Raw genomic sequence first — 15,611 nt, 5'->3', positions numbered from 1 at the left:
AATCAAGATGTAGTGTTGAGACTACATGGCTTGGCAGACCTGTACAGAAGTGAACAAGAGTATGGAATTAAATATGTCCAGTATATAGTACGTTTTCCGAGCTTCAGTTGTATGCAGACCATTTATGGAGAGAAGATGAGACTGACACCTGCTTTATATATTCCTATATTTATTTTCTTAACAAAAAATGTTTTAAAGCAAACACATGACTGTTTACAACAATATTGAAGCAATCAAATTTCAGAAGAAAAAAAAACTTTAAAAAAGAAGTAAATGCAGCAGTTCCAGGTTTATAGTTTTGACAAGGTTAATGTGTGACTGTTCTATTTTTTCTGGCAAAACTGACTTAAAGCTATAAAGCTAGTGTAGTAATTCTACAAGATTTCCTGATGTCTGGACGTAAAAGAAAACTTTAAGGTTTGTAGACAATAAAAACTTCTGAGGCCCACAATTCATTTCATGTTAACGATACAATATAACAAAACACCCATTCATATTTCTTTGTACAAATTGTGGTTTCAATAATGGCCTCAATGGATAGTTTGTCAATCTGTAATGTTGGGCACTTCAGGCCTCCACTAATAACGGTATAGAAGGAAGTTTGTTGTACCCCTGCTTTTAAACTGCTAAATAAAACCGACATGAAAAGTAAAGTTTCAGAAAAATGCATGATTCTGTACCTTATATTAACGTATGGATGCAAACTTGGCCATCAATTGAATTTTAAAAAAAATTGAGAATGTATTTCACTGAGTCTAGTGGGCCAATATTTCTGAAACTTAAAGACTTGAAAATGCTCAATTTATATTATATTCTCTCACTGCTGACTTAGTTAGTAAATACTGCAATGAAACTGCATCAATGTCAATTCTGCAGCTTCCTACAGTTCAGCCAAATTTCATCTAAAAAATATAAAGTAGCAATTCCTAAGTCTTTAATTTTCTTGCTTGAAATGCTGAAGAACATGGACCCAGAGTTTTTGTGTATGTACACTGCAAGCTGTCACCAATGAAAAAGTTTTTAAATAGAAAAAAAAAGAATATACATATGAGAATAATACTCATTTACAAAATGACACAAATAATGTTGCTTTCTGGATTTCTCAAATCATAATGCTTAACATCAGTCAAAAATATTAAAATTTGTGCATTTGGTTAGCAAAATGTATGCCACAACTAACTCCTGAATACCCAATGAAATATGCTAACTTCTTCGACTTCTAACGTGGCTTTACAAGACTATGGCTTTGTTATACCTTTGAGTTAGTTTCTTATAATAACCAGATTGCACCTTTTTGGATACAAAGGTTGTTCACAAGAAATGAATATCAACATTGGAAACAAGAGTGCAAGACTGTCAGAATATACGCCCGTTGCAGCAAATAGCACCTGTATTTGCAAATGGAATCTAAATTTTGTGATTGTTTAGTAATTACTGTCATTCTTTTGTTTTTCTAAGACCACAAAAAACTCCTTACCAAGTAGAGATACCTTAAAATACACCTAAGATTTGAAAGTAACATCTATGTTGTACCACAGAAAAGTGGTCTTGGTTTTTTCCTATGGTCAATTATTTAAAAGTTACAATATAGGTTATTTTTAGAAACAACTAAGGGAAGCTAAAAAAAAAAAAAAATATTGCAAAAAATTTTTGCAAGTCCACATAAAAATCCTTACTGGGTAAAGATAGGTCAAAATACACCTCAACATTGGATGTAATATGCATGTTGTACTACAGAAAAGTGGTCTTGATTTTTCCCTACGACTAGTTATGAAAAAGTTGCAATATAAGTTATTTATAGTAACAACAAAGGGAAGTAATTCTAAAGGATGGGCCTGCGCATGACACTCCGTCTCATGATGGTGTACAATTGTGCCAAGTAACATCAAAAACCCTCCATGCATGAAGAAGATATGGTTCAGAAAAAGTTTTCATTCTTGTATACTTTGACCTCCACATGTGACACTTACTGGCTTTAAAGAAACATCTCGGCTTCCTTTGGTTGTTAAACAAATCTCACCAGACAATAAAATATTACATGATATTTGAATGTGTTAATCATTAAATAACAAAGGCTTTTGTGTGGTTTATCAGCTAATTTACTAGGACGTCAACCAGGGTTGCTAAATATAAAAGCCTCTGAATAATACAGTAATGAACTGTACATTGTGTGGCAATTTGACAACATATTATTATTCTCTCTTTGGTCCGCATGTCAACCATTGTTTACTGCATAATATACAATGCTTTACTTCCTGTGTTTATCAAGCCATGTTAGAAAAGAGGTTAAAACAGAACTTAAAACTCCCACCTTAAACAATAACTCTTAAATACAAAAAAGTACATGTACATACAGTAACTACACAGTTTGCATAGATTAAAAATACAGTTTGAAGTTTATTGATGATGGCTGGTAAACTAAATACATTCATATTTTTCATTTACCTACATACTCGGGGGGATAAGTGATAAATGGTATAAGAAATAATAATTATAAAACTGTAATTACAATAAAGAGAAAAAAAATTATGTAAATAAATGAGTTGCTCCGTGGTCCCTTTTATCAATGTAAAAGTCTGAGTTACGTACAACAAAATATCTGTAACATACAGCATTGACTTTTGATTTGATTAACATTCTGGTGACACTTTAGAGTTGCCCCGATGTTTCGTATGTAAAAATATGAAAATCTCATAAACTATTCAAGTAAAACATTACCTACTACCGTAAAGGAACTAAACTAAATGAAAAAAACATTTTTTTTCCTACACTCAACTCGGGGGTATTACCATGTCTGGTTAGAAAATGCTAAAATATCACAGTGTCTCAGTTCAGTCAATATTTACAAATTTCAAGTAATATACTTCAACATATTTCAAGCAAGTGCATGTATCATATACAATGGATAGCTTCTTAACAAAAATTTAATATATTCTACTAGTATCTGTTAAAGCCACTTACACAAAAATGACGTCAAGTTTACAGACAATGACTATGTTGCGACCAAGGAAGAGCACTACTATATTTCATCTTCTGTTTTAGATAAAAGCATATTACTATTAGAATCAAAATAAGTATAGCAAACTCCTGTTTTACTTCAATTAATACACTCAGAATCTCGTGAAATTATCCCTCTTTTCTTGTATACAAATAAAGTTAAATACGTTTTTTCTATACATTATTTAAGAAATAATTTAGAGCAAAAGAGTGCTTTAACACTATTAATGCATGATGGGCGGTTTGGTGTGATAATTTCACAAGGGTGCAGCCCAAGTGAAATTATTTGTACGATGTATTACCACCCTAGCGTATAAATAGTGTTTAAGGTATTAGGCCCCTAATAGCAATGTTTAACAAGAGCTGTCGGAGGACAGCAACGCTCGACTATTCAACAGCCTTGTCAATTGAATGAATACAAAAGTTGAAAAAGGGGCATAACTTTGTAAAATGCAAAGTAGAGGTATTGAACCTCTGTACTGCATGTCATATCATGACAGTGAACAAGTGTGTGAAGTTTCAATCCTTTCCAATTTGTGGATACTGAGATACCAGCTTACATACAAAAACTTAACAAAAAACTGCTAAGTCAAAGGGGCATAATTTTGTAAAAATGCCAAGTAGAGTTATGGGACCTTCACAGTGCATGTTAGATCATGACAGTGAACAAGTGTGTGAAGTTTCAATCCATTCCAATTAGTGGATACTGAGATATCAGATTACATACAAAAATTTAACCAAAAACTGCTAAGTCGAAAAAGGGGCATAATTTTGAAAAAAAAGAGAGTAGAGTTATGGGACTTGCTTAGTGCATATCAGATCATGATAGTGAACAAGTATGTGAAGTTTCAATCCATTCCCGTTAGTAAGTACTGAGATACCAGCTTACATACAAAACCTTAACCAAAAATTTCTAAGTCGAAAAAGGGGCATAATTTTGTAAAAAAGCAAAATAGAGTTATGGAACCTGTGCAATGTAGATCAGTTCATCACAGTGAATAAGTGTGTGAAGTTTCAATCCATTCCCACAAGTGGTTACTGAGTTACCAGCTTACATACAAAACCTTAACCAAAAATTTCTAAGTCGAAAAAGGGGCATAATTTTGTAAAAAAGCAAAATAGAGTTATGGAACCTGTGCAATGTAGATCAGTTCATCACAGTGAATAAGTGTGTGAAGTTTCAATCCATTCCCACAAGTGGTTACTGAGTTACCAGCTTACATACAAAACCTTAACCAAAAATTTCTAAGTCGAAAAAGGGGCATAATTTTGTAAAAAAGCAAAATAGAGTTATGGAACCTGTGCAATGTAAGTCAGTTTGTCACAGTGAATAAGTGTGTGAAGTTTCAATCCATTCCCACAAGTGGTTACTGAGATACCAGCTTACATACAAAACCTTAACCAAAAATTTCTAAGTCGAAAAAGGGGCATAATTTTGTAAAAAAGCAAAATAGAGTTATGGAACCTGTGCAATGTAGATCAGTTCATCACAGTGAATAAGTGTGTGAAGTTTCAATCCATTCCCACAAGTGGTTACTGAGTTACCAGCTTACATACAAAACCTTAACCAAAAATTTCTAAGTCGAAAAAGGGGCATAATTTTGTAAAAAAGCAAAATAGAGTTATGGAACCTGTGCAATGTAAGTCAGTTTGTCACAGTGAATAAGTGTGTGAAGTTTCAATCCATTCCCACAAGTGGTTACTGAGATACCAGCTTACATACAAAACCTTAACCAAAATCGGGACGCAGACGCCCACGCTGACGCCGACGCATGGGCGAGTGCAATAGCTCACTATTCTATGAATAGTCGAGCTAAAAAATGGCATTTGCTTGGTATATTCTTACAGTTGACCGTGCTTCGCACTTATATGCAAATTTTTAAAAACTTTTACCGTGCCGTTTTTTATAAATTTTGTGTAATTTATGGTATTTCCTAAAGCTCAAGATGAGACAAATTTCAAAGTGGTGGCCTTTATCTAAAACGTTTTCAGAGAATTCATTATTCCATTATTTTTTATGAAAGAAACATCAAACTATTGGTAAACAATCATAACACTTAAAATAACAAGAGGACCATGATGGTCCTGAATCGCTCACCTATCCCCACATGACCCAGTGTTGAACTGAGTATGACGTCGTTATTTCTATTATTTGACATAGTGACCTAGTTTTTGAGCACATGTGACCTAGATATCATCAAGATAAAAAATTCTGACCAATTTTCATGAAGATCCATTGATAAATATGGCCTCTAGAGAGGTCACAAGGTTTTTCTATTATTTGACCTAATGACCTAGTTTTTGAAGGCACGTGACCCACTTTTAAATTTGACCTAGATATCATCAAGGTGAACATTCTCACCAATTTTCATGAAGATCTCGTGAAAAATATGGCCTCTAGAGAGGTCACAACGTTTTTCTATTTTTCGACCTACTGACCTAGTTTTTGACCGCACATGACCCAGTTACGAACCTGACCTAGATATCATCAAGCTGAACATTCTCACCAATTTTCATGAAGATCCATTGAGAAATATGGCCTCTAGAGAGGTCACAAGGTTTTTCTATTTTTAGACCTACTGACCTAGTTTTTGACCCCACGTGACCCAGTTTCGAACCTGACCTAGATATCATCAAGGTGAACATTCTGACCAATATTCATGAAGATCTCATGAAAAATATGGCCTCTAGAGAGGTCACAAGGTTTTTCTATTTTTAGATCTACTGACCTAGTTTTTAACCCCACGTGACCCAGTTTCGAATTTGATCTAGATATCATCAAGGTAAACATTCTGACCAATTTTCATGAAGATCCATTGAAAAATATGGCCTCTAGAGAGGTCACAAGTTTTTTCTATTTTTTGACCTACTGACCTAGTTTTTGACCGCACATGACCCAGTTTCGAACTTGACCTAGATATCATCAAGGTGAACATTCTAACCAATTTTCATGAAGATCCATTGAGAAATATGGCCTCTAGAGAGGTCACAAGGTTTTTCTATTTTTAGACCTACTGACCTAGTTTTTGATCCCACATGACCCAGTATCGAATTTGACCTAGATATCATCAAGGTGAACATTCTGACCAATATTCATGAAGATCTCATGAAAAATATGGCCTCTAGAGAGGTCACAAGGTTTTTCTATTTTTAGATCTACTGACCTAGTTTTTAACCCCACGTGACCCAGTTTCGAATTTGATCTAGATATCATCAAGGTAAACATTCTGACCAATTTTCATGAAGATCCATTGAAAAATATGGCCTCTAGAGAGGTCACAAGGTTTTTCTATTTTTAGACCTACTGACCTAGTTTTTGACCGCACGTGACCCAGTTTCGAACTTGACCTAGATATCATCAAGGTGAACATTCTAACCAATTTTCATGAAGATCCATTGAGAAATATGGCCTCTAGAGAGGTCACAAGGTTTTTCTATTTTTAGACCTACTGACCTAGTTTTTGATCCCACATGACCCAGTATCGAATTTGACCTAGATATCATCAAGGTGAACATTCTGACCAATATTCATGAGGATCTCATGAAAAATATGGCCTCTAGAGAGGTCACAAGGTTTTTCTATTTTTAGATCTACTGACCTAGTTTTTGATGGCACGTGACCCAGTTTCGAACTTGACCTAGATATCATCAAGCTGAACATTCTGACCAATTTTCATGAAGATCCATTGAGAAATATGGCCTCTAGAGAGGTCACAAGCTTTTTCTATTTTTAGACCTAATAACCTAGTTTTTGACCCCACGTGACCCAGTTTCGAACTTGACCTAGATATCATCAAGGTGAACATTCTGACCAATATTCATGAAGATCTCATGATAAATATGGCCTCTAGAGAGGTCACAAGGTTTTTCTATTTTTAGACCTACTGACCTAGTTTTTGACCCCACGTGACCCAGTTTCGAACCTGACCTAGATATCATCAAGCTGAACATTCTGACCAATTTTCATGAAGATCTTGTGAAATATATGGCTTCTAGAGAGGTCAAAAGGTTTTTCTATTTTTAGACCTACTGACCTAGTTTTTGATGGCACGTGACCCAGTTTCGAACTTGACCTAGATATCATCAAGGTGAACATTCTGACCAACTTTCATAAAGATCCCATGAAAAATGTGACCTCTAGAGTGGTCACAAGCAAAAGTTTACGGACGCACGCACGCACGGACGGACGGACGACGGACGCCGCGCGATCACAATAGCTCACCTTGTCACTTTGTTACAGGTGAGCTAAAAACTGTCAATATCATTTTTTCTAGGGTGCCTCGAGTAAACGGATTTAATCAGACAGAATTCAAACTCCAATATTGAAAAATTATGATCGAATCCTGCGGGTCTGTTTTGAATTTTGCTCACTTCATTCAAAAATAACCTTGGGGCAGAAGTAAAACCTACCTACATTTCTTCCACAATATGTAATCTAAAGAATGAAAGCAAAATAGAGAACTTTTACCGCATGTAACTCAGTATTTTTAAAGATATCTAACTCTACCCCTTCTGTTTTAGAGGTAAATTCACTTTGAACAGCAAGAAATCGCATATCAAATTATTTTTTTCCTCTTTTGTACAATAAATCAATAACAAGTCTTGAAAGAAGTAAAAACTTACTAGAAAAAAAGGAAAATAAGAAAAAAAAATTTGGGTCCCAGTAGGGCTTGAACCTACGCCCCCCTGAAAATTGCTGTCAAAGTAGGTTTATAGTAGGAACTGAATACTCTTCAAAAAGGAGGTACTCTATTATGGGCCTAATACCTTAAACACAGTTGTGCTATAAATTATTTCAATTCTAATATGCCCTTAATCTAAAACAGTAGATAAAATACAGAAGCGCTCTTTCTTGGCCGCAACAAAAACTTTGACGTCAACGCATGTTAATGTGACATCATTCTACCAAAAGATTGTTTTAACAGACACAAACATACTATAATTCTTAATTATGTATTTCATGTTTGTGGTATACAAACATTTTAACATTACAATTTTAATAAAATTTTAACATTTACTCATCATAATAAAACATAATATTTTTCAAAACCATCAACATTTACATACATTGTATAGCAAGACACTTTATTAATACATCCTATAATAATATATTTAAAGTAGTCGTTTAATGGTTTAAATAGAGATTTACTGAACATTTATTGAGAACTCAGCCTCTTAACAATGTATAGCTACAATGGTTTCAGACTTTCACTCCAACAATGATTTTGGTGAATGGTTAGATATTCAAAAACCTGACCTGTTACTTTCTATCACTACTTTGGCAGTACAGCAGTAAACTTTAATCTATTGTTTGTGAAACATCAACATTTCATATGATTAAACAACTTAAATTTTTGAGTACTTGTTATTGCATTTGTGTATAAAAAAAAACAGCAATGACGCACCTTATGTGGTTACTAGCATTCCATCCTGGATATTACCATCGTGAAAATATAGATCTAGTCATGCTAATAACCACTGAAGGCACACCATAGGTGTTTACTTTGTGTACAATCGTCAAATACTATCCTGTCATATATATAACAAAACATTCACGCTGTATTCTTCATAACTGACTAAATTTCACAGTACCTTATTCCTGTGGACTGGGTATTTTTTGCTATGTTTTATTTCCACTAATACTTGAGAACAGAGTGACACACAAATATAACCCCCCTCTCTCCCCACTCCATACAAATAACAACTGTGAATCCATAATTCTGAACAACTCAGATGTTGTCTATCAAATTGCTAAATAAAAGTAAGCAAAATTTACCCAATCAACAGTAGGCCCTGCATGTATTAAGGCAAGGAAACTCCATTTTAAATTGATTTTGTAACATGACCTAGATAAATAACAGTTCAATATGGCTATAATCTTGTAATGTCCTATCAGGTTGCTTTTCCTAATTCTATTTTCTTCTGTAATGCTCGCGCTGAATGGTATATCATGGAATCTATTAGCCCAGCAACTGAAAAATAAAATCACTCCAAGTTAAACTGACATATTCATAGCACTTAATGATAGTACAAATAAATTTTTGAAGACATAAGTTATATTTTATTGTTAGAGGATGCTAGCAAAAACTTAATGGCAGATAATTTTACTCAAATTATTCCCTGAAGTACAAATTCACCCCTAGGTTTTAGCCAAACCACCTATTTTATGTTAACATGAACTACCAGATTTTGAATTTTAAAGGGAAGACAATGGAAATTTTACTTGATCACTGGATTTAAATGACACATATTGTGAGGGAAGTACAAAATCTATATGAAAATTAATCTCCTATAAATCACAATGATTTCCAAGTAGAGGCAATATTTTCATTCAACCTTGTTAACTATGATTGAGTACCTTTACAACTAGAAAATTTGATAAGGACGACAAAGACACAAAAAATGATAAAGAGGGTCACGATGACCCTGGATCGCTCACCAGAGTAATATGAGCTACATGTTTCAAATGTCAAACTGATGATTTTTAGAAATTTTTTGGAAGATTTTCTGATGTACAATCAAGTAACCCCTGGGGCGGGGCCAAGTTTACCCTGGGGGTCATGAATGGAACAAAGTTTGTAGAAGTCTACTAGGCAATGTAACATATCAAATATCTAAGATCTAGGCCTTCTGGTTTATTTTTAGCAAATTTATGAAGATTTCCCTATATACAATCAAGTAACCCCTGGGGCTGGGTCAATTTGACCCTGGGGTGTCAAGATTTGAACAACTTTTGTAGAGGTCCATTAGGCAATGCTACATGTCAAATATCTAAGCTCTAGGCCTTCTGATTTATTTTTAGATAATTTTGAAGATTTTTCTATGTACAATCAAGGAACCCCATGGGGCGCGGTCAATTTGAACCCGGAGGTCATGATTTGAACAAATTTTGTAGAAGTCTACTGGGCAATGCTACACGTCAGATATCTAAGATCTAGGTCTTCTGGTTTATTTTTAGAAAAATTTTGAATATTTTCCTATGTAAAATCAAGTGGCCTCTGGGACGGGGTCATGATTTGAACAAATTTTGTAGAGGTCCACTAGGCAATGCTACACATGAAATATCTAAGCTCTAGGCCTTCTGGTTTATTTTTAGAAAATTTTTGAAGATTTTCCTATGTAAAATCAAGTGACCCTTGGGGCGGGGTCAGTTTTGACCCGGGGGTCATGATTTAAATAAATTTTGTAGAGGTCCACTAGGCAATGCTACATGTCAAATATCTAAGCTCTAGGCCTTCTGGTTTATTTTTAGAATTTTTTTAAAGATTTTCCTATGTAAAATCAAGTGACCCCTGGGGCGGGGTCAATTTTGACCCCGGGGTCATGATTTGAACAACTTTAGTAGAGGTCCTCTAGGCAATGCTACATGTCAAATATCTAAGCTCTAGGGCTTCTGGTTTTTGAGAAGAAGATTTTTTAAGATTTTCCTATGTAAAATCAAGTGACCCCTGGGGCAGGGTCAATTTTGACCCCGGGGTCATGATTTGAACAAAATTGGAAGAGGTCCAATAGGCAATGCTTCACACCAAATATCTAAGCTCTAGAGCTTCTGGTTTTTGAGAAGAAGATTTTTAAAGTTTTTCCTTTCTGTTGCCATGGCAACCAGAGTTCTGCATGGAATTCAATTCTTTGAATAATTTTTGTAGAGCTTCACCAAAGGAACATTCCTGTGAAGTTTGGATGAAATTGGCCTAGCGGTTTATGAGGAGATGTCGTTTAAAGTAAAAGTTTACGGACAACAGATGCCGGACGGTGACTGATCAGAATAGCTCATCCTGAGCCTTTGGCTCTGGTGAGCTAAAAATAAATCATCAGGGTCTTCTGGGTCCACATTCAAAGTATATACCTACTCCATCAAGGCAGCCTGTCACAGGAAACCGGGTATGTAAGTTTCAGTTATTGATTTGAAACTGCTTTCAGCCCAAAGCAATTAGAATACTTTGACCAACTGACCCATAAATGACAGGAGTCATCTACTGATTACAGGAAACCATTCTATGAAGTTTCATGCATTCTCCAGTTATTGATGTGAAACCAAGAGGTCTATTGATCAATCATGGACAGACAGAACAATATTAGCAGAACAACACTTTTGTCCTGGAAGGTTGGTATAAAAATGTGCATGATATTTGAACAATATGAATGAAAATGATACATAAAACCCTCAAGAAGTATGTGGCTAGTCAGACACTTGAGGTGAAGCTGCTCAACCCAGAGGTCACAGGTTCAATCCCAAGTGCAGTAATAGCCCAGTTCCTCATATGACACAAGTAATTTCCCCAGAAAACAGAACTGAGAGTGGTTCAAATAAGCTAAAATCTTTCTTCAGAATTAATATCCTTTAGATAAGTATAAAGTCCTGCAAATACAGCAAAATCATACCTGTAAATATTCCCCCTATAATTGCACACACCCCTGTGAGAAAATGCATGAAAGATCTGCAAATAAAAATTAGAATTAATTAAAACTGGTGTTTCTAATGAAACATATTTATAAATTAAACAATCCTGAACATTATCTAAAATTGTGCATTTAGTGTGCATTTCAAAACCGCATGATAAAATGTAACTTTTTTTAAGTTTTAAAGTAAGCACGCCAGTATCTGGCACAGGCATCTGAAGTACTTTTACCAACTGACTTATCAAACATCAGAAATGAATACTCCTGTAATGTGTTTTAAGCATAGTTTCTAAGTAATATTAAAGTCATATTCAGCTAAATATCCCCACTACCATGGTTGACCAAACTAGTTTGAAAAGCATGGTCAGTTTTTACCATGGTCTTACTGCTTGGTCAATGGTCTTTGACTGCAGTGACAGTGACAATTACCAAAGCATATCTGTCCATGGTTTTATCACCATGAACTTCCATGGTAGATCATGATCTTGAAAGCAAACATAGATGGTATTTCTGAAATCTGAATTAACAAGAGCTGTCTGTAAGACAGCATGCTCAACATTTCTCAGTGCTTGACTCTGAATTTGAACTTTGCCAGTAAAAACTTTATAAAACTTTAACCAAAATATTCTAATTAAAAAGGGGCATAACTCTGTCAAAATACAAACAGAGTTATGGGGATTGTTTCTCCTGGTGTAGACTTTGATAGTAAACACCTATTTTAAGTTTCAAGTCAATAGCTTTGATAGTAACAGAGATATCTGACTTTATCAAAAACTTTAACCAACAGCGACGCCGACGCCGGGGCGAGTGCAATAGCTCTACTTTTTCTTCGCAAAGTCGAGCTAAAAATGAATTGCTTACAAGTATAACATATATATATATGTAATACTTTTAAGGCTGATGGTGATTTCGTATTTGTTAATGATACCAACACTGTATTTAACTCTGCATTTTCTTGTTACTTACAACCATTTTCTTCAGATGTTTTAGATTGGAGGATGGTCAGGTCACATACAGTGTGTTCATGAATTTCTTAACAGTTCTTCCTTGTTCTCTGCCAAAGAAATTTTGTCTTGAGGATCAAACATGTGACCCCGTAGTAACAAGTGTTTATAAAGCTAGATACCTTCTTTTCTCTGTATATTTAACCATCATTGGTGATAGTTCATATGTAACAAACATTCCTGGCAAACCTGAGTCACCAAGTATACCGATCACCTTGGAATGTTTTGTAGCAGAAAACTGATTTGTAGCAACAGTCTGAAAAATAAAACATAAATACAGTCAGGATAGCCTGGAACACAATATAAGGATACAGCTCAGTTTTTAAAATGAGGGTACAGTCTGATACACAAAATGAGGATACAGTGTGATACACAAAATCAGGATACAGTGTGATACACAAAATGAGGATACAGTCTGATACACAAAATGAGGACACAGTCTGATACACAAAATGAGGATACAGTCTGATACACAAAGCGAGGATACAGTCCGATACACATAATGAGGATTTAGTCTGATACACAAAATGAGGATACAGTCTGATACACAAAATCAGGATATAGTCTGATACAAAAGTAGGATATAGAAATGAGGATACAGTCTGATTCACAAAATGAGGGTACTAAGATATGAACAACCTTTTCACAATTTTTGCTTGGAAAATTGTTTTGCAAGGAGCTACATTTTTAAAATGCAAAAATCCTGCCCCTGGGTGTATGACCAAAGATTTGTTTTTTTTAGGGTTTAAACTTTAAAGGTGAAAATCATATATTGGTCAAGGTCATTTATAACAAAAACCTTCTTCAGAAAAATTCTATAAAAATAAACTTTAAGCGTTAATTATACTAAAACATCGCACCAGAAAATTAATGAAAATTCAGGTTTGCAGTTTTCAAAACTTGATAGTCAGGACTGGTGACCTTTAACTTTAACATGATAATAAATGTAAGTGATAAACATGTATATACTGCATATCTTACCATGCCATCAACACTGGTATATGTTGTTGGTACAATCTTGATAAAGTATTGGAACATCATCTGAGCTGAAAAAACAACAACAACAATAGAGTTTACATGTACATTTGTAGTACTTTTGACAAAATATCAAAGATAAGGGAAAATTACATGCTGCCTTGGAATCCTGTTAAACAATTTAAATATTCTCCTTTTGGTAAAGTGGCTGTATATATCACAGCAATTAAATTTCCATGACTTTTTAAGATTTGTAGGTCAAAATCTGTGTGTCACTCTGTGTGGCCTTGTCCTTTGACCAACTGATTCACAGAAAATCATCCATTGAAGTTTGATAATTATAGGCCGGGTTCTCCAGCTATTCACAGAAAACTCTTTCTGTCTCAAGATCACTGTGACCTTGACCTTTGAACTACTGACCCTTATACAATAAGGTCATCTAGTTTATCGAGTACAGTCCAAAGCTTTCCAGTTAAAAGGTCACTGTGACCTTGACTTTTGACCTACTGACCCATAAAATAAAAGGGGTCATCTATTAACCACAGGCAATCATCCTATATAGGTCAAAGCTGTCTTTACTTATTGAGTGGAATCCGTTTTCAGTCTCCTGTGACCTTGAGCTTTGACCTACTGAACTTCCAGAACAATAAGGGTCATCTACTGACCACAGTGACAGGTAATCATCTGAATGTGAAGATAGACTATTGTGAGACCAAGTGTTCTTTAGTTATTGATCGGAAACCGAATAGTTTACCAACCAACAAATAGTGAAACAAAAAGACCTTGATGGATGGCAGAGTCAAGGACTGTATACAAAATGGTCCCTGTAAACTATTGACCTCCACGTATGACCTTGACGTTGGAGGTATGGGCCTTCAGGTCTTGCTCCCGCTATATAGGGAACATAGAGTTATAGGTATGAGTCTTGTGAGCTGCATCATGTCTTGTTATGAGCCATTTGATCCAAATCCCTTATGGACCAGACACCATTAAAAAGACCCTGTCAATATTTTACTTCTAACTGAAATCTTGACCTTTGAGCTAAAGGCCTGGAACTTTCACAAGACACCTCATAGTTCTGGTGAACATTTTTGCCAATCCTTTCTTATGAAAGAGTTAATGACTAGACAAGAATCAAACCCTGCTAACCTTTGAACTTTTATCATGACAATGAACTTTGAGCTACAGACCCGAGTCTTGTGTCCAAAAAGTGGTCAATGTGATGGGGAGTATTTGTACCAAATTATATTAAAATCCTTTGAGAAATGACAAAGTTATCATATGGTCCAGACTTAACCTTTGAATTAATGTGTGACCATGACCTTTCAGTTATGAGCCTGGGTCTTGCTTGTGACACATCCTCTTCTTCTAGGGAACATTTCACCAAGTTATAATAATAACCTTTGATGGATAACAGAGTAACTGACCAGACACTGTGACAAAGTGTGACTGAAGGATGGACAAAGAGAAGTAAACAGCATATTATTTCTATGTCGCCTTTTTATCTTTGAAAAAGGCTGAAGACAGTCATATCTCATATTAGTTGGGATAAAATAGCTTAAAGATTGGGAGAAATAAACAAGAAGGCCATACAGGTACTACAGTATCATTCACCATCATTCATGGGCCCATATTCATCAATGTTTGAAGACAGAAATTTAGATTTAAGAGCTAGATCTACAAATATTCAACTATAACTTTGTTTATAGCGAATTCATACAGATGTAATATTAGGGATAATAATAGATGGGATAAAACAACCTAGCTAAAACAATTCAGATTCAGAGATGTTATATGCTGTTTTGAATTTCCGAATTAGTGGACACGGCCATTATATTTTATTACATTGTTATTTTGGCCTGATCTTCTTTTATTTTCTACTAACAATCTTTGTGGCTTGACGTGCACAAATGTGACTATGTCCCTGTAAAGGCTTAGACAGTATTGGAAGATAGATATATAGACCATCAGAATATCAAAATAGCAACAGTTCAATTATGGTAGCAAGAACTTTAGTTTCAAGCTATAAAGCTCACAGTTACTGTCAGGTACTTGTACACTCTAGATGTAGAAGTTATCAGCCTCTCTACATACTGCTGGTAGAGTTTATGATAATAAAACATGAAAAAAAAGGTAACAGTAAAAAAGTTGGGCCAAGCCGGGATTCGAACCCGGGACCTCGCGCACCCGAAGCGCGAATCATACCCCTAGACCACTTGGCCTTGTGGTAAAATT

At 35.0% G+C, this 15,611-nt stretch overlaps 2 protein-coding genes and 1 non-coding gene across 5 annotated transcripts in view; 1 reads left to right on the top strand and 2 right to left on the bottom strand.

The window, feature by feature from the left end:
- Positions 1-15,611, top strand: part of LOC123540108 (lysophospholipid acyltransferase 2-like) — a 132,231-nt gene that overhangs the window by 51,456 nt on the left and 65,164 nt on the right. The gene's annotated exons all lie outside the window — the stretch shown is intronic.
- Positions 148-15,611, bottom strand: part of LOC123539728 (endoplasmic reticulum-Golgi intermediate compartment protein 3-like) — a 36,183-nt gene continuing 20,719 nt past the window's right edge. For 2 of the 3 annotated variants that reach the window (XM_053526317.1, XM_053526318.1), the window contains 4 exons: positions 13,383-13,447; positions 12,524-12,657; positions 11,380-11,435; positions 148-8,969 (listed from right to left, as the gene is read on the bottom strand). In XM_053526317.1, the coding sequence (XP_053382292.1) occupies positions 8,890-8,969; positions 11,380-11,435; positions 12,524-12,657; positions 13,383-13,447 (335 nt within the window). In that variant the 3' untranslated portion in view covers positions 148-8,889. The remainder of the gene's footprint in view (positions 8,970-11,379; positions 11,436-12,523; positions 12,658-13,382; positions 13,448-15,611) is intronic. The other variant, XR_008367772.1, reaches the window with a different exon arrangement.
- On the bottom strand, positions 15,527-15,598 carry Trnap-cgg (transfer RNA proline (anticodon CGG)). Its single transcript has one exon. It is a non-coding gene; the product is annotated as a tRNA-Pro (tRNA).

This window comes from Mercenaria mercenaria, chromosome 16 (genome assembly GCF_021730395.1).
Source record: "Mercenaria mercenaria strain notata chromosome 16, MADL_Memer_1, whole genome shotgun sequence".
NCBI lineage: Eukaryota > Metazoa > Mollusca > Bivalvia > Venerida > Veneridae > Mercenaria > Mercenaria mercenaria.
The sequence above is the reverse complement of the archived record's forward strand: the minus strand, read 5'-3'. Positions and strand labels throughout refer to the sequence as shown.